We start from the raw sequence: 23,141 nt of genomic DNA, 5'->3' as shown, positions 1-23,141 counted from the left end.
GAAGTTCCACAGCCCAGACAGAGCCACTCTTGGTAACATCTTCTGGATTCTTACCCACTAATGCGCACACTAGTGAGTGAATACCCGTAATGCTCTCCTGAATAGCGACGGCTTCTCAGTTTTGTTCCTATTTTTTAACCCTACCAAGCACCTCCAGACATTAAAAACAATTATTCATTACCACCTATCTAAAACATCCACATGTTCTAGTTTACTTATTATTACCTTATGTATACAGCATACAAAATGTGCAAAAAATGGTGAGAGTAATATGAATGTTTTTAGTAAATTTGTGTCGGAATAAAAGCAGTTAGAGGCATCACTCCAGTAATCTTCTTCCTAATTATTCAGAAAAATATTTTTCCAATACTGATTCACTCTTATCGTGCTGAAGAAAGGAATTAGGGAATGAGGGAAACTAAGGGAACAGAGAATTTCAAAACAAGAAAGAAAAGCGAGCTTGCCTCTCCTTAGGAAAATCAAACAAAACAAAACAACAGAAATCCTACCTGCCATTATGGAGAATCTTTGCTAAATATGGGTATCTTGCTACCTGCCAGCTTGATACAGTCTTAGAAGGTTATGTTGCTTGTTTCAATAAAAGTTAAGGAAAAAGTATTACTAGAAAAAGTTTTTGCAATGTTCCGAAGTATCCTGTTATCTATGAATGTTATTATCTTTAGAATATTGAGAAATTGGAAGTTGAATTTGCCATAAATTATAGATTTTATTATAATATAGTTGAACTCTTTAGTAGCTGTAGATAATTGATGAAGAATCAAAGGTAAGAAAATGGGCATCCTTTAGTAACTTTAAAAAAAATAGTGCTTGATATGTCTCCCTATATTTTGTGTGTTGAAATCCTGACTTGAAGCTTAAACATGTTAATAATTCCCTTAGGGTTTGGTTTGGTTTTGTGAATGCATGAGGGGTGTAGGTGTATGTTTGTGTGAAAAATAACCAATATGTTTTGTCAGCAGTGCAAGTTCAGTAAAATTTGGAAGAGAATCTATCTGTAAGAAAGCATTTTTAATGTCTGTTAACAACATATCCCTTCTGTTGATGTTTCCATTCTCCTTTTGGGTTCCTTGGGGCTAGTCTGAGCAAATGATTTCTCTGCAGTACCTACAGCAGTGACGATCCTGGACTAAATTGCACCAGCTTATTTTTCTGTTGCTAACAACCTCCATCATTCTTTTTCTGGGTTTGCACGTTTCTTACTTACAGCATTACCTGTACCATCTAATGACCTCATTTTCTGCCAGAAGTGGTTAAATAAATAGATCCTTAAGTGGTGCAGTACAATTTGTTGTAATCCTAGCTTCCTGAGACTTTTATAATGACCTATTGTTGATTTACAGATGGAATCTTGGGAAATGGAGTTTGTATTTTATTACATAATTAACCTTACTGTAGTTATACTAATTTCAGTAGAATCATATTATTTGAAAGGACATGAAGAAAATTTATTTACCTAGGATATATTATTTCTATATGAAGATCTATTTAATAAACCTATATATTTTTAAAATATTGCAAGTATATAGTACTTCTTAGTCATCACTGTTTTTATATTTATAAGTAAAATAGAAAGCTAATAATACATTTATATATTTTCCTTTTGATAGAGGACCCCAAATGAACCAGTATTAGCGATTAGTTATATTTATGTATCTTTGCACTGAAGGACTTGTTAAAAGCAAATGGACACAGTATTTAAATTCTGATTTTTGTTAATAATGTGGTGAGGAGATCTAAGTGGCTCTCTCATGACACTCATGAGGAAAATCATTTCACTTATCTAAACTTCCGTGTACTGTAGTTACAAGTTTCTTTTATTCTACAGTTCACCTGTGAAAGGATGGTGTTCAACTGGATTTTCCAGCTCTCCACATCCGTAATGATATCTTTTTATTTTCTTCTTCTCTGTAAGTTACTATGAATAGACTTGTAGGAGTGTTTCTCAATCCTATCAACTTACTGTACAATGTAATTGGCATATGTATTAGTTAGGGTTCTCTAGGGAAACGGAGTCAACAAGAGAAATCTGTCAATAGTGTGCAATTTTGTAAGAGTCTCTCACACAGCTGTGGGGATGCACAAGTCCAGGTTCCACAGGCAGGCTGCAACCAGGAGCTCCAATTAAAGTCCAGTGAAGGTTTTTGACGAGTTCTGGAAGATGTTGGCTATCTAAAGACTAGCCGGGAAATTGCTCTCAATGCTGGAATCACATTCCCTTTTAAAGCATTCAACTCTTTGGGTTAAGCGTCATTCCTTGCTGATGGCTGTCTCCCTGATGGATGTAAATATAACCATCTATCTATGACTTACCACTACAGTAAAGTCAGTGGTGACTGAAGTCCATAAATGCCCTCGTATTACAGTTAGCCCCGTGCTTGCTTGACCAAACAACTGGGCACAGTTACCTGGCTGAGTTAGTAGCCTAACCATCACAGCATATAATAATAGTTAACCACTTATGTGCCAGGCCCTAAATTGAGTGCCTTATAGTAGTTAACTCTCCCCATCTCTCACTGCTCCCCTCTTCTCCTCTCCCACTTTCTCCTTGTCCCTTTTATTTTTTCACACGTATTATTCATGAGGATAATTTTCTTTTTCCAAATATAATTACAGCAAAGTTCATTTATTTGTTGAACTGTTTACAGTCTCTGTATAACTAATATTTAACATCTAATTGCTGCCAGTCAAATATACAGTTTAATTTACTTAGCATAAGGCAAAGTTATATCTTGACATACAGAATATGTATGAATTTTATTATTAGATGTTTATGAAGATTTGAACTTCCATTGTGAGCAATGGAGATTAGGCAGAATATTTACTTCTTATAATATCTGATGACTTCTATTTGTAAAAAATAGGCAATAGAGTTTCATGTTCCTGGTTTTGTTTTTGTTTTTAAATCTCTGTTGGAATGAAAATAAACTATAGCAGCTTGAAATTGAGAATACCAATGTTAAAACCATTGGAGGGCAAAGTGGCTGAAAACCTCTCCTCCCAACTATTTCAGTGAGCTTATTTTTCTCGATAGATTTTCTATCATTTTATTAACCTGTTTTAGACATTTTAAGTCTTTAGGACTTTCTGTCCTTGATATTTAAGAAACTGCAACTTCCAAGTAGATAAATGAATTCCAACAGTGGAAAATTGCTATTAAAAGCAGACACTTAATTAGATAATTTCTAAATAACAGCAATATAGAATATAATGAGCTGCTCTCATTTCAAATTACAACTAATTATTGGAATTGGCAATTAATTATGTATAGTTGCATAGATAAAATACAAGAGTACCAATAATGGCTGTTGATTTCTCTTGTGAACAACATCTGTCAGAATTTCTAGTCTCTTATAACCAATAAAATATTCTGAAAACTGTTTAACACCTCAGTGATTTTTGTACTCAGTTGTACGCTTAGTAACATTTTTTTCTGAACCACGGAATTATTTCATTTTATTTTTCTAGTGGTTTGTTTTTCAGGTTTGGGAGAAAGAAGTATTATATCTTCCAAATTTTAAAATATGTATATTTCATTTTCACATCAAGAAGATCAAATGTGAAATGGTAAAAAGAAGAGTTAGATAAAATGGAAAGCATTTAGTATGAAACCAGAATCTCCTGTAATCATACACTCTAGAAATTGTTAGAAATTTAATATCTATGCTTCCCTGTTTATTCTTTAATACCTCGTTTTCATAACACTGGGATTATACTATGTACAATGTTGTATGTTGTATATTTTGTCCATTAAATATATTGTGTGTCTCAGTACTTATTTACCTACCTTGTTTTCATATTTTTCCATTGTATGGATGTACATAATTGAGTTAAAAATTTCCTGTTAATACACACTTTTGTTTCTTCCATTTTTTACTTGTTGCATACAAGGGCACAACATAAAGCCCTGGTGCATATCTTTTTGTGCACTTCATTAAGCATGTCTGTAGGGTAAGTTCCTAGAAATAGTGTTGTTGGAGTAAATGGTATGCATATTTTACAAATTGTTAGATATTCCTAAAATGTATTGCTGAAGATCTATAACAATTTTACATTTCTAATAGCCACACATGAGTCCTTACTGTATTGAACACTGTCGCTCCTTTTTCATTTTTGCTGATTTGGTAGATACGTTTGATAAGTCATTGTCAGTTTTGTTTGCCTGTGTGGGAAACCGTGCATGTGCCTCTGTTTATTAATCATTTTGATGTCTTCTGTGAGAGCCCTATTAAATCACCTATGTCTTTGGAAACATGACTTTCAGGGCCCCTTTTTTTTTTCTTAACAAATCAATTTTATTGATACATTTAAATAAAAATCCATCCCAAGTGTATAATCAGTGGTCTTTGGCATAATCACGTATTTGTGCATTTAGCACTTCAATCATTCTTGTAGCACTTTCATTATTCCAATAATAATAACAAAACAAAACAAAACTCATCACCTCTCAGTCTCTCTATGCTTCCCCTACCATACCTACTAGCTATTCTTTTTCCTTCTCTCTAGTATATTTGTGTTTATATTTTGTAAAAACAGTCTTATATATGCAATATCATCCATATTTGTGTTTCGCATGAGGTTTTACTATCTTATGGAGCCCCATGGGACAGTTTTTACACATGACATTAGGTTTTCCCTTTCCATCACTGTCATACCCACACAATAGCACTACTAGTCACAAACACCACAGTATGCTTTAACCGTGTCTGTGCATTTCCAAGGATTTACAAACGACCTTTTTTTACCAATTCCGCACAGATTAACCCTTAGCTTTCCATTCTCTACCTCCTCCTATTATCTGTGACCTATATTCTAATTAACTAAATGAGTTTATACAGTATATTTAGTTCATGATAGTGCAATCATACAGTATTTGTCATTTTGTGTCTGGCTTGCTTCACTCCACAGCATCTTCCAGGTTCATCCAGGTTCATCATATACTTCACGACTTCATTTCTTCTTACAGCTGAATAATATTCCGTGTTGTGTATAAACAGCAGTTTGTTTATCCATTCATTAGTTGATGAACACCTGAGTTGTTAAGGGCCCTGTTTTTGCTCTTCCTTTACTCCTTTTTCCTCTAGTACTTCTATAAAGGACTAAGTATGTTCAACTAAGGACAGTAGACAGAAAGGTAGCTGGGTGTTACATTCCTGGTCAAATTTCAGGTCAACTTCCCTATGTCTTAGATACCAGTCCTCTTCAGAGCCATCTAGAAGGACTTATGAACTTAGCCCGTCCACCCTTGCATTTTGCTCTCTCATTACATCGAAGAAAGACGATAAAGGACTTGGGGCCATCATCAGCAAAGCAATCCAATATAGTATATTAGAGGTCATATTCGTGCATTTGAAGATTTGTGGAATTGGAAGGTTGAATTTTTTGAAGAGATGGTCAACCATATTTCTTTGCTATTTCAGAATGTATTACAACAAAGTACTGAATTCAATTTGATTTTTATACTGAATGATATAATTCATCACTTTTATTTACAATACCAAGAGCACATTGGCTAACAGCATTTATGACTGGTATTTGTATATTGTTTTGTTGCTAACTTGGGGTGGCATTCCTTCAGGGACCTTCTCACTATACCCTTTCTAGTCTATTATTGGGTTACACTTATTGAGTCTTAACTGGCAAGTAAAGCTAGAGGTCTTTACAAAGGTTAGAAAATAAGCCTGAAAAAATAGGTATAACAGTAATTAAATTGGTATTTGGGTAGCACTGGTTCTCCCTAAATAAAGTTTAGTAGAAGTTTTCTTGAGTTCATTTTAACCTGTACATTAATTTTAGAAATCATTCCCCTTAGATTGGATGATTGGGAGCATAAGCTTAGAGAACAAGTGGCAAAAGAGGTGACTGATGTGAAATATATAAGGCTAACAGCTTAGAAAGAAATGTTTGAATTGTATTTTAAAATTTCATTTCTCTTATCTCACAAGAAATATATGAACAGAAAATTATCAAAGAATTATTTGTTCCCAGGGATCTCTTATTTTTTAATGTAACATTGAAAACATAAAAAGACAAAAAAAAAAAAGTTTCCTGTAATTCTACCAACAAGAAAAGCCCCTATAAACAATTTTTAACCAAATCAGTTTTATTGATACATATTAATGAAGAATACAATTTATCCAAAGTGTACAGTCAGTGGTATTTGATATAATCACATTGTTGTGCTTTTATCACTTCTGTCATTATTAGAGCATTTTCATTATCTCAATAATAAAAAAACATTTTGATATAAATTAAAAAAAGAATTATTCCCTTTGAGTAGAAATTATGTATAGGGTTAAGGATGAACATACTTAAATTCTAAATAGAATTATTTTCACAGACATTTAGTATCTTTCATTTCAGCGGAACTAACATAGACCTAATTCCTGATTCGATATTCCAGTCTTCCATTACTTTAGACATTACTGATGCAGATACGTATATGAAATTATAATCTTGGTTGTTTGTGCAACCTAATTGTTGGCTTGTTCCTTTTCATTCGTTGTCTCCTCCCTAGCGCGCTGCGTTTTTACCTACAGCAGGCAGTGAACAGATAAGCCAGATGCATTCTAAATCAGGCAAGGTCTCATTTTCATGCAAATAATTCTGTGAAATAAAATTCTAATTTTTAGAGCTTTTGTTTCATGTTAGGAAGTTTGTTTTCTCTGGAGCATGAGATACACTTTACGACTGAAGGTAGTAGCGAGTTTTATTTTCTAAATAGAAAAATAATATCCATAAAGGAGCTGAGACTGTAGAGTGATAAAAACTGATTGCCGCTTCCGGAGTGTAGATCTTGGGGTCACTATTTTGAGTTATGTTCTTTACAGTTAGCCCGGTAATTATTTTATTTCTCTTTACTTGTTAAGAAATATTCTTAGATATTAAATTTATGGTGTAATTGGTTATAAATTTGTCTGTAATCTCTAATCAATGGCATTGAATATTCCGAGTTATTAATAAGGGCAATGCCAGATTCATTTTATATCACAGATATTTGGAAACCTAAGTGCTTCTTCAGGTAAGCATCATCATTGTTATAATTGCCATCATTTGTGAAATGGGTTTCTGCACCTCTGCAGATTTGTAGAACACATATTTCCATATTTCTAACACCTCACATTATAACTACATGAAGGCAGAACCTTATAAATTTCAATCTGTTCTCTATGCTTTTAAGTCTTCGTAAAATTCTTTATTTCTCCACTATCATGATCAAGTAACAAGTGACTATTAATTTTTCCCATCTCTTTGAATGGCATATACCAGAACTTTCTGGGATAAGGAAAAAATGCTTTTGTTTTGCCTTTGCCATAAATTATCTCAAATGAACTCTGCCTCTGCTTTTGTAGTTAGAGGAAAGGCAAGATCAAGTTAACAGCATAACTATTTGTTTTTCCCCCCTCTTAACAGAAAGGGGGCAGGAGAGAGGGTAATGGGGACACCCTAAGTTGACAAGGTCTGGGCAGGAGTCTCAATAAGAGGTAAATGTTTGGCAAGTGTCACTGTATTTGCAAGGAAGTTGTCCACTGGTAATTGAGGCAGTGCATAGTTGTGACTGAGAACCTAGATTGTAGGTAAAATCACAGATATGCATCTTGATGCTTCCATTTCTGTGAAATAGGATTTTTTAAAAATGCCTGTTTCATAGAGTAGATATGTGGATAAAATGGCATAGTGAATTTTGAATAAATGCCAGCTATTACTTTTCTGAATAATTAGAATTTGTTTAAAGTTCCAAGGTATCTTATTTGACCATTATAATATTGTTGGTGGTAATTGCCCCACTTACCAGAAGAAAAACTAGAACATAAAAGGTAGATAAAGATATATTCAAACTCAGAAAGTCAGTAAATGTCATCTTCTCATAGTTTAATTCTCTTTGGGCATGCCTACCATTCCTTTCAGTCCTGTTTGCATCCACCTGAACGCCTGACCTCAAATTTTTTAAAAATCTTGTCTGAAACCATAGGTAAGGAAGGGGTTTATATCCCATTGAAAAGAGGCAGAACATCTTAACAAGGTAGACTTATAAGGCTCATTTTAAAGGCAAAAGTAGGTTTCTTGATGCTGCTTATTTTAAAGGCAGGTTGAATAGCAGAAGTCGCTTTTCCACCAAGCCCATAAGGCTCTTAAGCAATACTGGAAGCAATTGCAGTGATGCTGTGAATGTCTACATTTGTTTTATAGATTTGGTGGCATTACATTGGGTATGTTGCCTTGGGGAGCATATCTTGCCAGGACATGCAGCACAATAAGGCTTTTATCTGAATTCAACTTAATATTTGAAACTCGAATATACATGTCTAGGATTTTTTATAGTACTTCTTGTCGTGGCACCCAAGTGATCTGCATTCATCAAATCAGTGGAGAGCTAAACCCGGCAGCACTGAGTGGGGATAAATCCAATAAAAAGAAAAGCCTTCTGCCTCTGTAAATGCATTCACATAGAACATTATCATATCAAAGCTAAACTTCTCTAACCAAAATTCAGAAAAGAAGCTTTTACAAATGTTAAAGAGACTCTTATAGACACTGGTTTGATTAACACATAATTTTAATTGTTGTGCATTTAAAAGGCATGCTTGGATTTTGAGTGATCTATGTTCCTTGTAAAAATAAATAAAAAATGTATTTAAAAAAATAAAGATAAAATGCAAGCTTGGAGGGAGTGGATGTCACTCAGGTTGAGCACCTGCCTCCCATGTACAAGGTCTTGTTCACTCTCTGGTACCTCCTAAAAAAAAAAGGAAAAGAAACAATAAGCAAAAGGAGCTGGTGTCACTCAGGGGTTGAGTGCTTGCTTCGCATGTACAGTATCCTGGTTCAATCCCCGGTACCTCCTAAAAAATAATTAAAATTAAAATAAGTAAATAAAATGCATGCTTTTGGAAATTATGGAAATTTCTGTTTATGTCCCTTAAGATTGTGATTTCATTGCCAGTTTATAGTAGTCTATAGATAATATTTTAGGGCTTTCCATTTCAAAGTCAAGGGTAACTGTGCTTCATTATAAGAACTACTACTAATTTGGCAAAAGTATTGGCACTGTATTTGTATCCAGCACTTTTCTGGTTATGGCCAGAGAGTGCACTGACCGTCCAGCAAGGGAGGACTCAACTGAAGATTGTTTGCAAAACTGTCACTAACACTAGAAAAACAACTTTAAAGCTTTTTCTACTAATGGTGGGTGTATTAGTCAGCCAAAGGGATGCTGATGCAAAATACTAGAAATTGGTTGGTTTTTATAAAGGGTATTTATTTGGGGTAGAAGCTTACAAAGTTACCAGTCCATAAAGCATAAGTTACTTCCCTCACCAAAGTCTATTTTCACGTGTTAGAGCAAGATGGCTGCCGACGTCTGCGAGGGTTCAGGCTTCCTGGGTTCCTCCCTTCCAGGGTCTTGCTTCTCTCTGGGTTCAGGGTTCCTCTCTTCCCAGGGCTTGCTTCTTCCTGGGCCCAGAGTACCTCTCTTCCTGAGGCTGGCTCCTCTTTCCTCTGTGAATTTACTTCTGGAGGCTCCAGCTTAAGGCTTCAGCATCAAACTCCTACATCAAAAGCCCTCACTGTGTCTGGTCGGTACCTGGGCCTGATTAAGTTATGATTAGGGCTTTGATTGGGCCACGTCATTAGGGCATTGAGTCCCCACCCCTTGTACAGACCAGATTACAAACATAATTCAGCATCTATTTTTGGAATTCATAACCATATCAAACTGCTTCAGTGGGCTCATAATATTCTCTTTATATGTGAACAGAAACTTTCCTTTCAAATATAGGATCTTGGGTAGGTACAGAAATGTTACAGTTTCTGTGAAATCGTTCCCTTGTGGACGACACATTTTACTGACTCTAAATCAGTTTCTCTTAGCGGGCAGTTGAAAGAGTAGGGGCCAAGGAAAGGCGAACAAAGGTAAACAAGCAGTGACAGCATACCAAGGTGGTGGCATGGGGGAATTTATTAATATCACTGCCATGAATTGCTGGAGTATGGTGATAGGAAAAAGTCAAGTGCCGATGAATAGATGATACTATTGGTTTAAAATTCTCCACAGACAATGAATTCTCTGTTGCCTGCAGAGGTTCACTGCCCCACCCTTGGTACACCACTGACAAACACTGTGGGAAGAATGAATGAAAATGAAGTTGATGTTAATACAGAGAATTCTCTCTCCTGACCTGACAGAGGAAAGATTTAGTATGAACCAGAAGGGGATTGCTGGAGTTACTCAAGGAAGTTATCCTCCAGCATTTAGAGTATTGTTATGTTCAGGTACTTTAGAGTTTTATTTTTAATATTTAGAAAACACCTTCAGAGTAGCTGTTACGTGTTTCCTGTATGAGAAAGCTGGGCTCTGGATCTGGGATGCAGCCCATCTATATGATTCAAAGGGTGGGCATCATTGCCTCTCTAGGCTTATTTTAAATGGGATTTAGTTAGGCAGCGCTTATATTATTGGCTTGGGGTTGAATTTTTGTTTATTTTTACTATGTCACTACTAGATATTTTCTAACTATTGGTTCAAGAGATGTTGGCGATCTTGCATGGTTTTCTTGAGAAGTGGTTCCTGAAGATATATTTTGAAGCACACTTGTTGTTTTAATATATATACTGAAATTAAACTTCAGGGTCCTGAAAAAGCCCAAAAGTTTGTTGATTTATGAAAACTGGATACAGAAAGGACCAAGAATACTCATATAAACAGTCGAGGAATTATATCAGTTCTCACCAGTTTCTTTTTCTTCTTTCAATATTTCACTCATCTTTCAGAAAACTAGCATTTGAAGGACCTTCGTGAGGAAAATAATAATGCACAGGGAGAAAGCTTTCGTTTCCTTCATACAGTGGGACTTTGAGGAAGTACCCAGATAGCACCGTCCTATAGGTTATGATCATTTGGGTACGTTTTTTCCTGACTGTTAGTAGCTGGTGTGAAGGAAAGGAAATCAGGCAGGTTCTCAGGAAGAACCTGAAACACTCTGAAATTTAATAAGCATTTCACCCTCCAGTATTGCAAGAAGTGGGATAAAACTTGGGTCCCGAAAAGCTAGCATCAATAATGATAATGATAGCAACTACTTACTGATTTCAAGGGCTAGATGATGGTGCCTGAAGCACCTGAACTGGGGGATAGAACTGGTGCCAGGACCAAAGTCTGAACCGCTGTATGTACCAGTAAATCGATGCAGAACTGGAGTTGCGGTTGCAGCATTGCAGGAGTGATGCTGTAGATTCCCTCATCCCAGATGCACATATTGGCTGTAGATTCCAACAGCTAGTGAATCTGCATTTGTCAAGATTAACTTTCAGACTGATAATGTTCGTTGTGTGCAGGATTTGAAATGGGGAAGAAGAAATCACAGTCCTTGTCCATACCCCTGTCACACTTGCTCGTTCTTGATAATTCATCCTGACAGCTGTTGAAAAATTATCTAAGATGATATTCCTCTGTGTGTACGCATAGTTTTCTTGAAATGCACATATATATTTTTCTCTATGATTCTTTGCTGGGCTAATAAAATCTTCCTGTCTTGACATCTGATTTTTATATCATTTGCAGCTTTTGGAAAGGTGACAGAGTGAAATAGGGACATTTTCCAAGTACATAGTTTAACAGTACCAGGACATATGCACTGCAAAGTCTCATGAGCTGTCACTACTAACTCATGAAATTTGGCAGGCATACCTTTTTCACAATCTGAGAATACAGGACTGCTATTTGCATTTCTTGAAATCCTGCTGTTTCTCATGTGTTTCTAAAACATAAAATGACAGCTAAAGCAATGCCTCCTAAGCAAAATGTCTCAAAGATATATATGATTGTTTTATTAATATTCCATCGGAGTCATCTTGTGTGAATTCAGATTTTTTTACTTTGACACATTTTGTTTTGCCAAAGAGCTACTGATGCTAAGTACTAGAAATGGTTGGCTTTTATAAAGGGGATTTATTTGGGGTAAAAGCTTACAGTTCCGAGGCCATGGAATGTCCAAATCAGGGCACCATCAGAGGTGCTTTCTCACCAGAGTCAGCTGCTATTGACTGGTGGTGGGCCAAGTGGTGAAGCAAGATGGCGGCCCGTCTCTGCCGGGGCCCCTGCCTTCCCCTCCACAGTCTCCACCTCGCGGAGCTCAGCTGTGGGCAGCCAAGCACAGGGCTTGTCTCTTCCCCGCCTCCCCTCTCAGTCTCAGCTGCTCTGCTTCCTTCCCGAGTTCAGCTGTGAGCTCTCAGGCATGTGGCTCATCTCTCCTCAGGCCCCGGCTCCTTGAGCCAGTCGGGCTTCTGTTTCCCCGCAGTCCCCTCTCCCCTGGCAGGGTCAGTATAAGATGGAGGCTCCAGGTCCTCTGTGCCTCCATTGCTGTCAGACCCGGCAAAGAGGGCAGAGACTCACTGATAGAGCCCAGTCAGCTGGGCTTCACACACACAGGAATGGATTATCCAAAAATGTAATTTTTCTCTTTTTGGAATTCATGAAAGAGTTTCACACTGTCACAATACATGATTGATATTTTTCTCTAATAATAGCCTTGAACATTAGGGAATGAAAAAGGGCAACAGGATTACATGAAGATGTTTCATTTGGTCTCCTGTTTTGACACAAACCATTTATCAGAGTCTTAAAGACATCTCCCTTATGGCCTAAAGTTGTAATATTGCTAGCTACTTTCCTTAAAACTTATTCTTTAATATTGTTCTAAATACCCAGAATGTGACACTTTTGTATTGTACGTATACCTTATATTATGAATGGAGTTATGGGAATGAACAAGCTGTTATCCAAGTAAGTGTGCAGTTGAGTTTTAGGTTATTTTGGTTATGAATTCAGTGATAAGTGCTCTGTTGTTTTGGCCAATGTTTTTAATAATAGAAAGCGGGAATCATAAGCTCTTTGAGTTCAGAGATGGTGTCTGTTTTGCTCCCATTTTCTCTCCCTCAGCACCGTGCTCGGCAATTGGAAGATATCTAATAAATACTTATTGAATTATAGCTCTTTAATGGAAAGAATCCAAATGCACGAGAGCAGGTCATCCCAACCATGAAATGCTTTACATATGAGCCATTAAATTTTCCTTCTGATTTGAACACTGCCATTCAAAACAATGAAAGAAAGGAATTCTTTCTGTCATGCAGAATCAAGCAAAGAATTCATCAAATCTCATCATCTATTAGGCACCAAATATGTATCAAGGATTCTGTTTTCCTTGTTGAATGTCTCTATTACACTTTGTCTACCAAACAGTCTTATTTATCATTTAGTGCTAAGTGCATCTATCTTTTATACTTAATAAACGTGTCCGGGGCTTCAAGTGCAGCCCTTGGTGCTCCCTCTTTTTGCCTTCTTTCTTCTTTTAAAAATACAATTCATTAATTAGGTTTGTATCTGATCTACTTGGTTTTGTAATTTAATTAATTATATAAAGAAATTCCAGTGAGTTTTGATTCTGTCTGCTCTTCCTTTTTTGTTTTTATTTGTTTGTTTGTTTGTTTTTTGGTTTGTTCTTAGGTAGTTCTTTAGTTGTTAGCTTTTCTTTCAATTTTGTTTGGTACATCTTTGGCTTTAAAAGGATCTTTGTATTCCTCATTATTGAAGTAGTTTATCTGGAATTAATGTTTCCGAGAAATTAGTAGTTATGCTACACAATCTAGGTTATCTTGAACAAGTTAGAAAACACTATACAATGCATACCTTCATTTACCAAACTCAGTAAGGTTCCAATATGTGCAAATCATTTTGCTAGTTATTGTTAGAAGAGAGAGTTAAATCAAAATAAAAGTATCTAGCCCTAAAGCCTGAAGGAGATTGAACCAAAGATTCAGTCCCTAAATTGACCTTATATAATGTGCTAAAATGGGGGTTCTTGAGACCCACAGTTATTCATTCGTATTGGGGTCTCATTTGAAGAAAATAACATTAAAACACATATACCCCAATAATTTTGTGATTTATGTATTTAATAACATTTTTTAAGACAGATTTGTGCAAGCATGAGGTTATATCATGGCATTTTTATCATTAAGCAGATCTGTGTGGCACCATTTTAGGTTTGCAACATAATGATCCCTATACTTTATGGAATTGCTGTTATAACCAGGCTATAGTTTGCAGATACAGTCATACTTTGAGGATATTTAATTGGAGAAAGGGAGTATTATAGCAGTGAAGAATATGATCTTAGACGTTAGAAATGAGTTCAAATCTCAATACTGTTATTTATTACTGGTGTGGATAGTTATGTTTCATGAGCATAGGTCTCCTTGTGCTGTGTTCTTTATAAAATTATTTTCAGGCTAACTGAGAAAAGCTATATAAAGACACACACTGTATGATATATACATACATATTCTCAGTACATGGTAGTTTTCCTTTCAATGCCATATCAAGGGCATACTATGTACCAGGCACCTGCTCTGTGGGAATTTTGAAATTTAGTTAAGGTTTCCAACTGGGTTACTGGGATTTAAACCGAGATCTTTCAGCTCTAATGCTTGCTCCCTTTCTCCTATACCATACTGCCCTGACCACATTTAATTCTCCTCCTTCCAGCAGAATGACAAAGCAACGTGCTAGGAGTGACTCTTCAGTCCCTCAAAGGGGTTTATCTGAAAACGTTCTCCCCAGTGGCTCACTATATTCTTTCTCTAAACGTCTCTACTCATTTGGGCTCATGCTGTTTTGTGTTATGCTCCAAATTAGCCTATATTCTTAGCCTATAAACCTAATTTCTACTCTGACAAAAAGTTACCATAAAGCTATAAAGAGACTCTATATTAGTTTTTGTTACATGTACTCACAAAATGTTGTCCATGTCAAAATAGTACTACCAACTATATTCCTTATCTTACATTTGGTGTATTTTTCCCCTACCCATACTATTTTTTTTTAATGTATTTTTGTTATATTTCACACCAATGCAGAGAGTTGGTGGAGGGGTGATGTGTGAGACCCCTGTGTGATGTTATGTATGTTTATTTTATAAGTTCTCAATCTTTACTATACACTTACTGTTTATGTGTGTTCATGTATGAATGATATACTTCAATAAAAATAAAAAAGTTTGTTCTTGCCTTTGGAAAATATGTGCACATTTGTGCTTTAGTCCCTGCATAGTATATATAGGGCTTTTCAGACTGAAATTTGTGTGAAAGAAGGAATTAGTGCTATAGTTTATGCTCACAGAACTACAGGGAACCTATGCTGCAGTCCAAACACTTCATTAGAAGGTTAAATTCTTGGTCCCCAGAACCAGTTCGTTTTGTTTCAATCCCAGTATCATACCATCATTATCATCATTTCTTACATGACAGTTCCCAGCTTTGAAGTGTTAAATCAGTTTTGCTTTGTGCCAACAGTAATTTGTTACCAAAAATAGAGTCTAAGCATTCACATTTTCAAATGATTTGGTTTTTTAAATTTAAAATTATTTTTAAACTTGGATATAATTCAGGTTATTACAGTAATCATAGTATTGCTCCTTATCTGTATTCCTTTGTCGTCTTGGTGAGAAAGAGGTGGAATTATATATAGAAAGACCTTGGGTCTACCCAAAGGAGTGGATTTCTTATGCGACTACCACCTCATTTGTTTCTATCAGAAAAACAAAAAAACCTGGTAGAAATAAATGAACCCAGTAAAATAATCTTGGGTAACTGCCATGTGCTGAAAATAATTTAAAATGCACATGTACCCACATACATATGTACATGTACACACATACTTGCATTTATATGCACATACTTGCACACAGTAATATCAGGAGCACTGGCCACATGAACTGGTACTGATAATAGTTCATTTTTTTAAGAAATCCAGAGAAAACCCATTGCTAAGAATTATTTTAAGGGATGACGCTATTAGAGATAAGTTTAACTATACCACTCTTTTAAGGGTATGATGATTTCACAATGACCAAAGAGTTTTGAAAACTGATAATAATAATGAATTCTGATGTTTGAGGTTAGCAAATAACTATTTGCACTTTGACTTCATCATTATGAGCTACTCCTTTAACTGCTGTGCTCCTAAATAATGGCTGTTTTTATTCCTGAGATTTTATTTTTTATTTGACAGCTGTGGGACTGCAGAGGTACTGGCCAAGTTCTTACCTTGCAAACCTGCTTACCTGATGCTATTCCAATGTGTACTATAATGTATTTGTTAGTAGGTAACATTTAAGAAAATTAGTGATGCCTAAAATATAATAAAAAGAGTTGGTTTTCCATTTGCATTAAGATTTAAATTATTAATGATCTTGTTTCCTTATATTCTAGAACGCAAATCAACTTCACAGTGGCTATTGATTTTACTGCATCAAATGGTGAGTTTTATGACTGTTACCTGGCAAAAGTGAGCAGCAATTAAGTGAAAAATAAATTTTAATATTTTTTGAAGTTTAGATATTTTGTTCCCACATTTATTTACACTTCTGAAGTTTTTATCGAGAATTCAGATTTTCTATCTTTTTAATATTATGAAATAGTTCAATATAAGGATTGCATCCAGTATTCATGTGGAATTTGAGCCTCCTCTTGACATAGAGGTGCAACGGACACAACCAATCCAAGGTCCACAGAGAAAAGGTGGCATTGGAGTGGGAAAAGTGGACATGGTGGCTGATGGGTATGGGGAATGGCAGGAAGAGACGAGATGTGGAGGCGCCTTTGGGACTTGGAGCTGCCCTGGATGGTGCTTCAGGGGCAATCACTGGACATTGTAAATCCTCCCAGGGCCCACTGGATGGAATGTGGGAGAGTATGGGCCATGATGTGGATCATTGACCATGAGGTACAGAGATGCCCAGAGATGTACTTGCCGGGTGCAATGGAAGTGTCATGGTGAAGGGAATGAGTGTTGCTGGGGGGGAGTGGTGGGGTGGGGGTGGTGGGGTTGAATGGGACCTCATTTTTTTTTTTCTTAATGTAATATTTGTACAAAATCAATTAAAAAAAAAAAGTCTACAAGAAATATAGCAAAAATGTATAACAGTCCCACTCAGATGATCAAATTTTGAAGTATTATTTTCATTTTACATACTTTAAAAAGATCATAATTTCAGATAAGCTGATTGTGTACCCCTCTCCATTCTGTTATTCTACCCTCCTTCCTTGCCAATCTTAACTACAATTCTAAAGTATATCTAATTATAACTCTTATTTTTATGGTATTTTTAAGTTAATTTATACAATTGTAATTCAACAGTGCACGTACATTATGCAGCTTGCTTCATTTTTATTCACATATTTGTTTTTAAGTATTAACCATATTAACACATTTATATCTAATTCATCCAGCTGTACTGTCATATAATATGGTGTATAGATATTCATAATACATCTGACATTTATAGTGGAATTTTAATTTTAAGTAACTTTTTTTCAAACAGAATAACCACTTGAAATTAGTTAATATATATCATAAGAACATGGACCTCACTATTGAGCTTATCTCAGAAGTTTCGACCAGATTATTTTTCTCTAGACTTTGTTTTTTTTTTTAAGATTTATTTTATTTATTCCTCTCTCTTGCCCCCCGCCCCCCCCCCCCCCCCCACTGTCTGCTCTCAGTGTTCATTCGCTGCGTGTTCTTCTGTGTCCACTTGCAGTATCCAGCAGCACTGGGAAACTGCATCTCTTTTTTGTTATGTCATCTTGCTGCATCAGCTCTCCACGTGTACAGTGCCACTCCTGGGCAGGCTGCAGTTTTTTCACATGGGGCGGCTCTCCTTACAGGTGCACTCCTTGCACATGGGGCTCCCCTACGCGGGGGCGCCCCTGCATGGCCCAGCACTCTTTGTGTGTGGCAGCACTGCGCATGGGCCAGCTCCACACGGGTCAGGAGGCCCTGGGGATCGAACCCTGCACCCTCCATATGGTAGATGGATGCTTTATCAGTTGAGCCACGTCTGCTTCCCATCTCTAGACTTTTTAAGATTGTTTATTATACCTATGGTTCTCAAATTATATTCCTTTCCCTCATACATCTATCTTGTATATTGATTCATTTAACAAAATAATAGACTTTTTAGTTAAGAAAGAACCTTAGATATCACTAAATTCAACTCTTCTATTATACAGATGAGGAAACTCATCTGCAAAATATTTTCATTAATAAATACATCTTGTCTTTGTAGTTCTAGAGTTAGAACTAGAGATGAGGAAAACAAACTCTAAGTGAGCTCACCTTTCAGCAAACATGTTAAGTTTATTCCCCAACATTAAAGTTTCAAGTTAATGATTTTACTCATGGGTTCATTAAATAAAATATGGAATAAAAATAATTCCTAAACTCCAAGGTTAAAGTACTAGTTACCATTCACTGATGAATGTTAGCTCAACACCTAGGAGAAGCAAGAATCTATTCAACAGACAGACATAAACTACACAAACTGATTCAAGGTGAATCCTACCTAACATTTAAGCATTAATACCAATTATTCAGAGGAAGAAGACAAGGATGTCTGTTCTTGCCACTTCTGTTCAACATTGTACTGGAGGTTCTAGTCAAAGCATTTAGGCAAGAAAAATAAATTTTAAAAGGTATCAAAATTGGGGAGGATGAAGAAAAACTATCTCTATTCTCAGATCTTGTATTTAGAAAATCCTAAGGAATCCATTAAAAAACAAACATTATCACTAGTAAACAAGTTCAGCCAGGTTGCAGAATACAAAATCATGTACAAAAGATCAATTGATTTCAATATACTTGCAATGAAAAATCTAAAAAAATATTGAGAAAACAATTCCACTTACAATAGCATTAGAGAATGAAATATTTAGGATAAATTTAACCAAAGAAATGTAAAACCCACATACTCTGAAAGCTATAAAACATTTTTGAAAGAAATTAAGATCTGAATAAATGGGAAGCCATCCTGTGTTCATGGATTGGAAGACTTAATATTTTTAAAATGGCTTACACCCCAAATTGACCTACAGAATCACTGCAATCTCCACCAGAAGCCCAGCTGAATGAATTCTTCATAGAAATTGACAACTTGTTGCTAAAATTCATACAGAATTACATTCATGCGGCAAAACAATCTTGAAAAAGAAGAACAAAGTTGAAAGACTCGCACTCCCCAATTTCAAAATATATTACAAAGCAATAATAATAAAGATGGTGTGGTACTAGCAAAATGATAGACATATAGTAATGAAATAGGATTGAGAGTACAGAAAGAAACCCATGTATATGAGGTCAACTAATTTTTCCCAAGGAGCCCATGATCATTCAGTGAGGGGGAAAGAATAGCATTTTCAACCAGCAGTACAAGGGCAATTGAATAGCTATATCCAAAAGAATGAATTTGTACCCTTACCTCACACCATATACAAATATTAACTGAAAAATGATCAAGGACCTAAATGAAAGGAATAGTTGAAATGATAAAATAATTAGAAGACAATAGGAGCTAATCCTCGTGACCTCAGATTTGGCAATAGATTGTAAATATTGACACAAAAAGCATGAGCAACAAAAGAAAAAATAAATTTCATCAAAATGAAATACTTTTATGCTTCAAAGGACACTAAAAGGATTGAAGGTAAAAAAATGAAATAAAATAAAATAAGCCTCCCCGTAGAATAGGAGAAGATACTTGCAAATTATATTTGGTAAGGGTCTTTCATCTTTTATAGTATTTATCTCCTTCAATATATAATGAATGCAAAGGATCTGAATAGCTGTTTCTCCAAAAAGATATACTAAGATAAACAAATCACCAACAAGCACATGAAAAGACAGTCAACATCATTAGCTATAAGGTAAGTGCAAATCAGTGTCATAACCATTTCCCGCCCACTAGGATGGCTATAATCCTAGAGGTCAGATAAGGTGCTGGTGAGGATGAAGAGAAATTGGAACCCTCACACATTCCTGATGGGAATGTAAAATGGTGTGACCACTTTGGAAAACAGTTTGGCAGTTCCTCAGAACGTTAAATGTAGAGTTACCTTATGGCTCAGCAGTGCCACTGTTAGATATATAGAGAACAGAAATGGAAACATGTCCACGCAAAAACTTATATGTGAATGTTCATAACAACATTATTCATACTACCTCAAAAGCCAAAAATTTGAGACAACCCAAATGTCCATCCACTGATGAATATGTAAATAAATATGGTAAATCCATAAATGGATATTATTTGGCAATAAGAAGGAATGATATGAGATATATGCTACAACAACCTTGAACACATTTTGCTAAGTTAACTTCTTTACCTTATTCGAGAAGCGTTGGGAAAAGGATGAAATTTCCTTAGAAGAAAGTTGGTGCTAATATTAATCATGTTTACAGTTTAAAATATTATAATATCCTCAAATAAAGAGTTATAGTTATGAATTAGGGCTATGGAAAGAAAAAACGTTAAAGGCTATGGAATCAGAAATGCCTACATACATATGCTAGTCTTAGCAATTATTAATGCATGATTTTGGACAAGTTATTTAGACTCTCTAAGTTTGAATTCCCTAATCTGAAAAATGGATGTAAGAAAAGTAAGTATGCCGTAGGGTTTGTTGAAGGGATTAAATAAGATAGGAAGGAAGATATTCGATACATGGTAGATTCCATGCTATTTGTTGTTACATTAGTCAAACCCAATGTCATCAACATACTGTTACAGATGCTGAGAAAGTGCAAACATGGTTCCAGAACTCACAGAACTGGCAATTTTTTGATTGCCAAATTATGTGGTACAGGACAGAAAAGCAGTGAGAGTGGGAGAGAAGAAACTGTGAGGGCTGGAATGCACATGCAAGGCTATCGGATACATGTGAGACATAAGCTGAAGGAGAGAAAATGAGTTTTAGGAGAGGAGGGTGACGACAGAGTTGGAAGGAAGGTGTCAGTAGTGGCTCAGTGAGGAAAGCGGTCTGGACGAAGATGCTGGAAAGAGCTAGAACCTTTGGATGGATGGCGTCAGGCCCTACTGTGGACAACGGGCTAAGATGTTCAGACATGCTGGGGTAATGATAGGATTTTTTTAAACTTTAAGTTATGGCTTCTGCCTGAAGTAGAATTAGTTGTCATATTGGCATCTCTGGGTCACAACTCTTATATTTAAGTGTTGCATAAGTAACCATTTAGGTGAGTAATGATATTGCTTAACTATGTCTCGAGTGGGCTTTTTACCAAGTGGTAAAATCCCTACTTTAGAAGAAATACATTTTTTAAAAGCTTATCATGTGGAACCAGTTCGTCCATACTGGTAACGTTTTCAAAATATAAATGCATTCAAGCAATGAATTATTTTAGGCCAAATATATATTTATATATATATTTGTACATGTATAATTGTATGTTTTATAAACCAAGGGGCTCTCCTATATTTTCATTCTCTCTGGATCTCAAGTGTTTATTTATTTATTTTTCCTTATCAGGAAGGAACTGTACCTTGAGACTTTCCTTCTTCAGGCAAACTTTTAATGTAGAATTGCGCTTTATGTGCTGTTACAAGTCCCGTTTAACTTTCCATTTTCACTTAAGAAACTAAATGGATTTTCAGACTGCCTTTGTGCTGGTAATTAGGGAAACAATGTGAATCTCCATGTATGTGAGTGGTAGCACATGTATTGCTTTCTTTCTCATATTCATCTCTATTCAAATGCAACGTCCTACACAGTATATGCATATGGGAAATTCAGAAACTGAAGATACCCAGACAATAAGAGTTGTAGTTAAATCTTATATTTCTATGGTGCTCTGTTATTGTTAATCACTTTCATATGCATAATCACATTTTGTCTTTCCAGTAAACACTGTGGTAAGATTTATTATAGTCATTTTTAGCTGTTGTCTTGCAAATGGCAGGACTCCACTTTGGGCTTTCTGGCTTAATGTCTAGCTTAATGTCTAGTTAGAAAATCTGAATAACTTTCAGATCTAGATATTTGCCAGCTTTAGTTTGAAATTCATTATGCTTTCCTTTTTTTAAATGATAAATTACATTTTTTTTTAAATTTTCAGTTTGATTTAATGAAAAAACTTCAGGAAGGCCTTGTAATTTACGAAGCTCATTGTAGTAGTCAGGTCTCATTACCATATCATAAGGATTCAAGCCAGAGGCGTAGGATGTTTGAAAAATAACAGTTACAATAAAATAAAAATAACAAAAGTACTGTTACATTAATGCTAGAATTAAAACAAGAACAGCCTGTGGCATGGACAATGGGTAGCAATTTCTGGAAAGTTCTGTATATGCTTTGGCATATCTTTGGGAAACTTTTTATGTGTGGTAAAATGTGATAAGTATTTCTATACTGACGTCCAAAAGAAAGCATTTGACAAACTGTGGCTTTAGGCAGAAAGACGTGAAAAAATGTTAAGTATTTTCATTTGGGATGTTTTCTTGTCATCAGGCAACCCTGCCCAGCCGACTTCTCTGCACTACATGAATCCTTACCAGCTGAATGCCTACGGGATGGCACTGAAGGCAGTGGGAGAAATTGTTCAAGATTATGACAGTGATAAAATGTTCCCCGCTCTCGGTTTTGGTGCAAAACTACCTCCAGACGGAAGGATATCACATGAATTTGCTTTGGTAAGAATCTATCTCAAGATTTGAAATTTTGAAAGAAAATAATGGCATTGACTCTTTTAAAATTCCTTTGCCGCTTATGCTTTAACCATTTATGAAGCCAGCATTTATGACTGTATACTCAGCCCAATGTTGGTAAAGGATTGGCAGATGACTGACATAGTAGGATAGCAAAAAACCTACCTGAAGTCCCTCGGGTTTATAAATCGGGAGTCTTTCTGGTAATCTTTTGCTGCATAACCTCTCAAACTCATTAAATAACACTCTCTCCTGATGCTCGTGATCTGCGGGTCAGGAATTCAAGCAGAGTGGTGGAGATGACTTGTTTCTTCTTTGGGATAACTGGGACTCACCTGAGGTGGCTTGGATGGCTGTGATTGTTTGACTCAGCACATGTGTCCGGGGCGTCTGTTCTGGCTGTCAGCTAGATTCCCCAGTTCTTCTCCGTGATGTCCCTCTAAGATAGTTTCTTCACTCGTTCCTGGTGCCTGAGCTGAAATTGCTGAAATAGCTGGGGCTGGCCAGGTGTCTTCCCCTCTCTCTCCATGTGGCCTGGCCATGTGGTTCTTGGGTTCACCACAGTGT

General features: G+C 35.9%; 1 protein-coding gene across 1 annotated transcript in view; it reads left to right on the top strand.

Moving 5' to 3' along the window:
• The window catches only part of CPNE8 (copine 8), a 210,902-nt gene that overhangs the window by 159,845 nt on the left and 27,916 nt on the right, over nucleotides 1–23,141 (top strand). The window contains exons 14-15 of the mRNA XM_058307782.1: nucleotides 16,288–16,334; nucleotides 22,378–22,559. Coding sequence (XP_058163765.1) covers nucleotides 16,288–16,334; nucleotides 22,378–22,559 — 229 coding nt within the window. The remainder of the gene's footprint in view (nucleotides 1–16,287; nucleotides 16,335–22,377; nucleotides 22,560–23,141) is intronic.

This window comes from Dasypus novemcinctus, chromosome 12 (assembly GCF_030445035.2).
Source record: "Dasypus novemcinctus isolate mDasNov1 chromosome 12, mDasNov1.1.hap2, whole genome shotgun sequence".
NCBI classification, from domain to species: domain Eukaryota; kingdom Metazoa; phylum Chordata; class Mammalia; order Cingulata; family Dasypodidae; genus Dasypus; species Dasypus novemcinctus.
The sequence above is the reverse complement of the archived record's forward strand: the minus strand, read 5'-3'. Positions and strand labels throughout refer to the sequence as shown.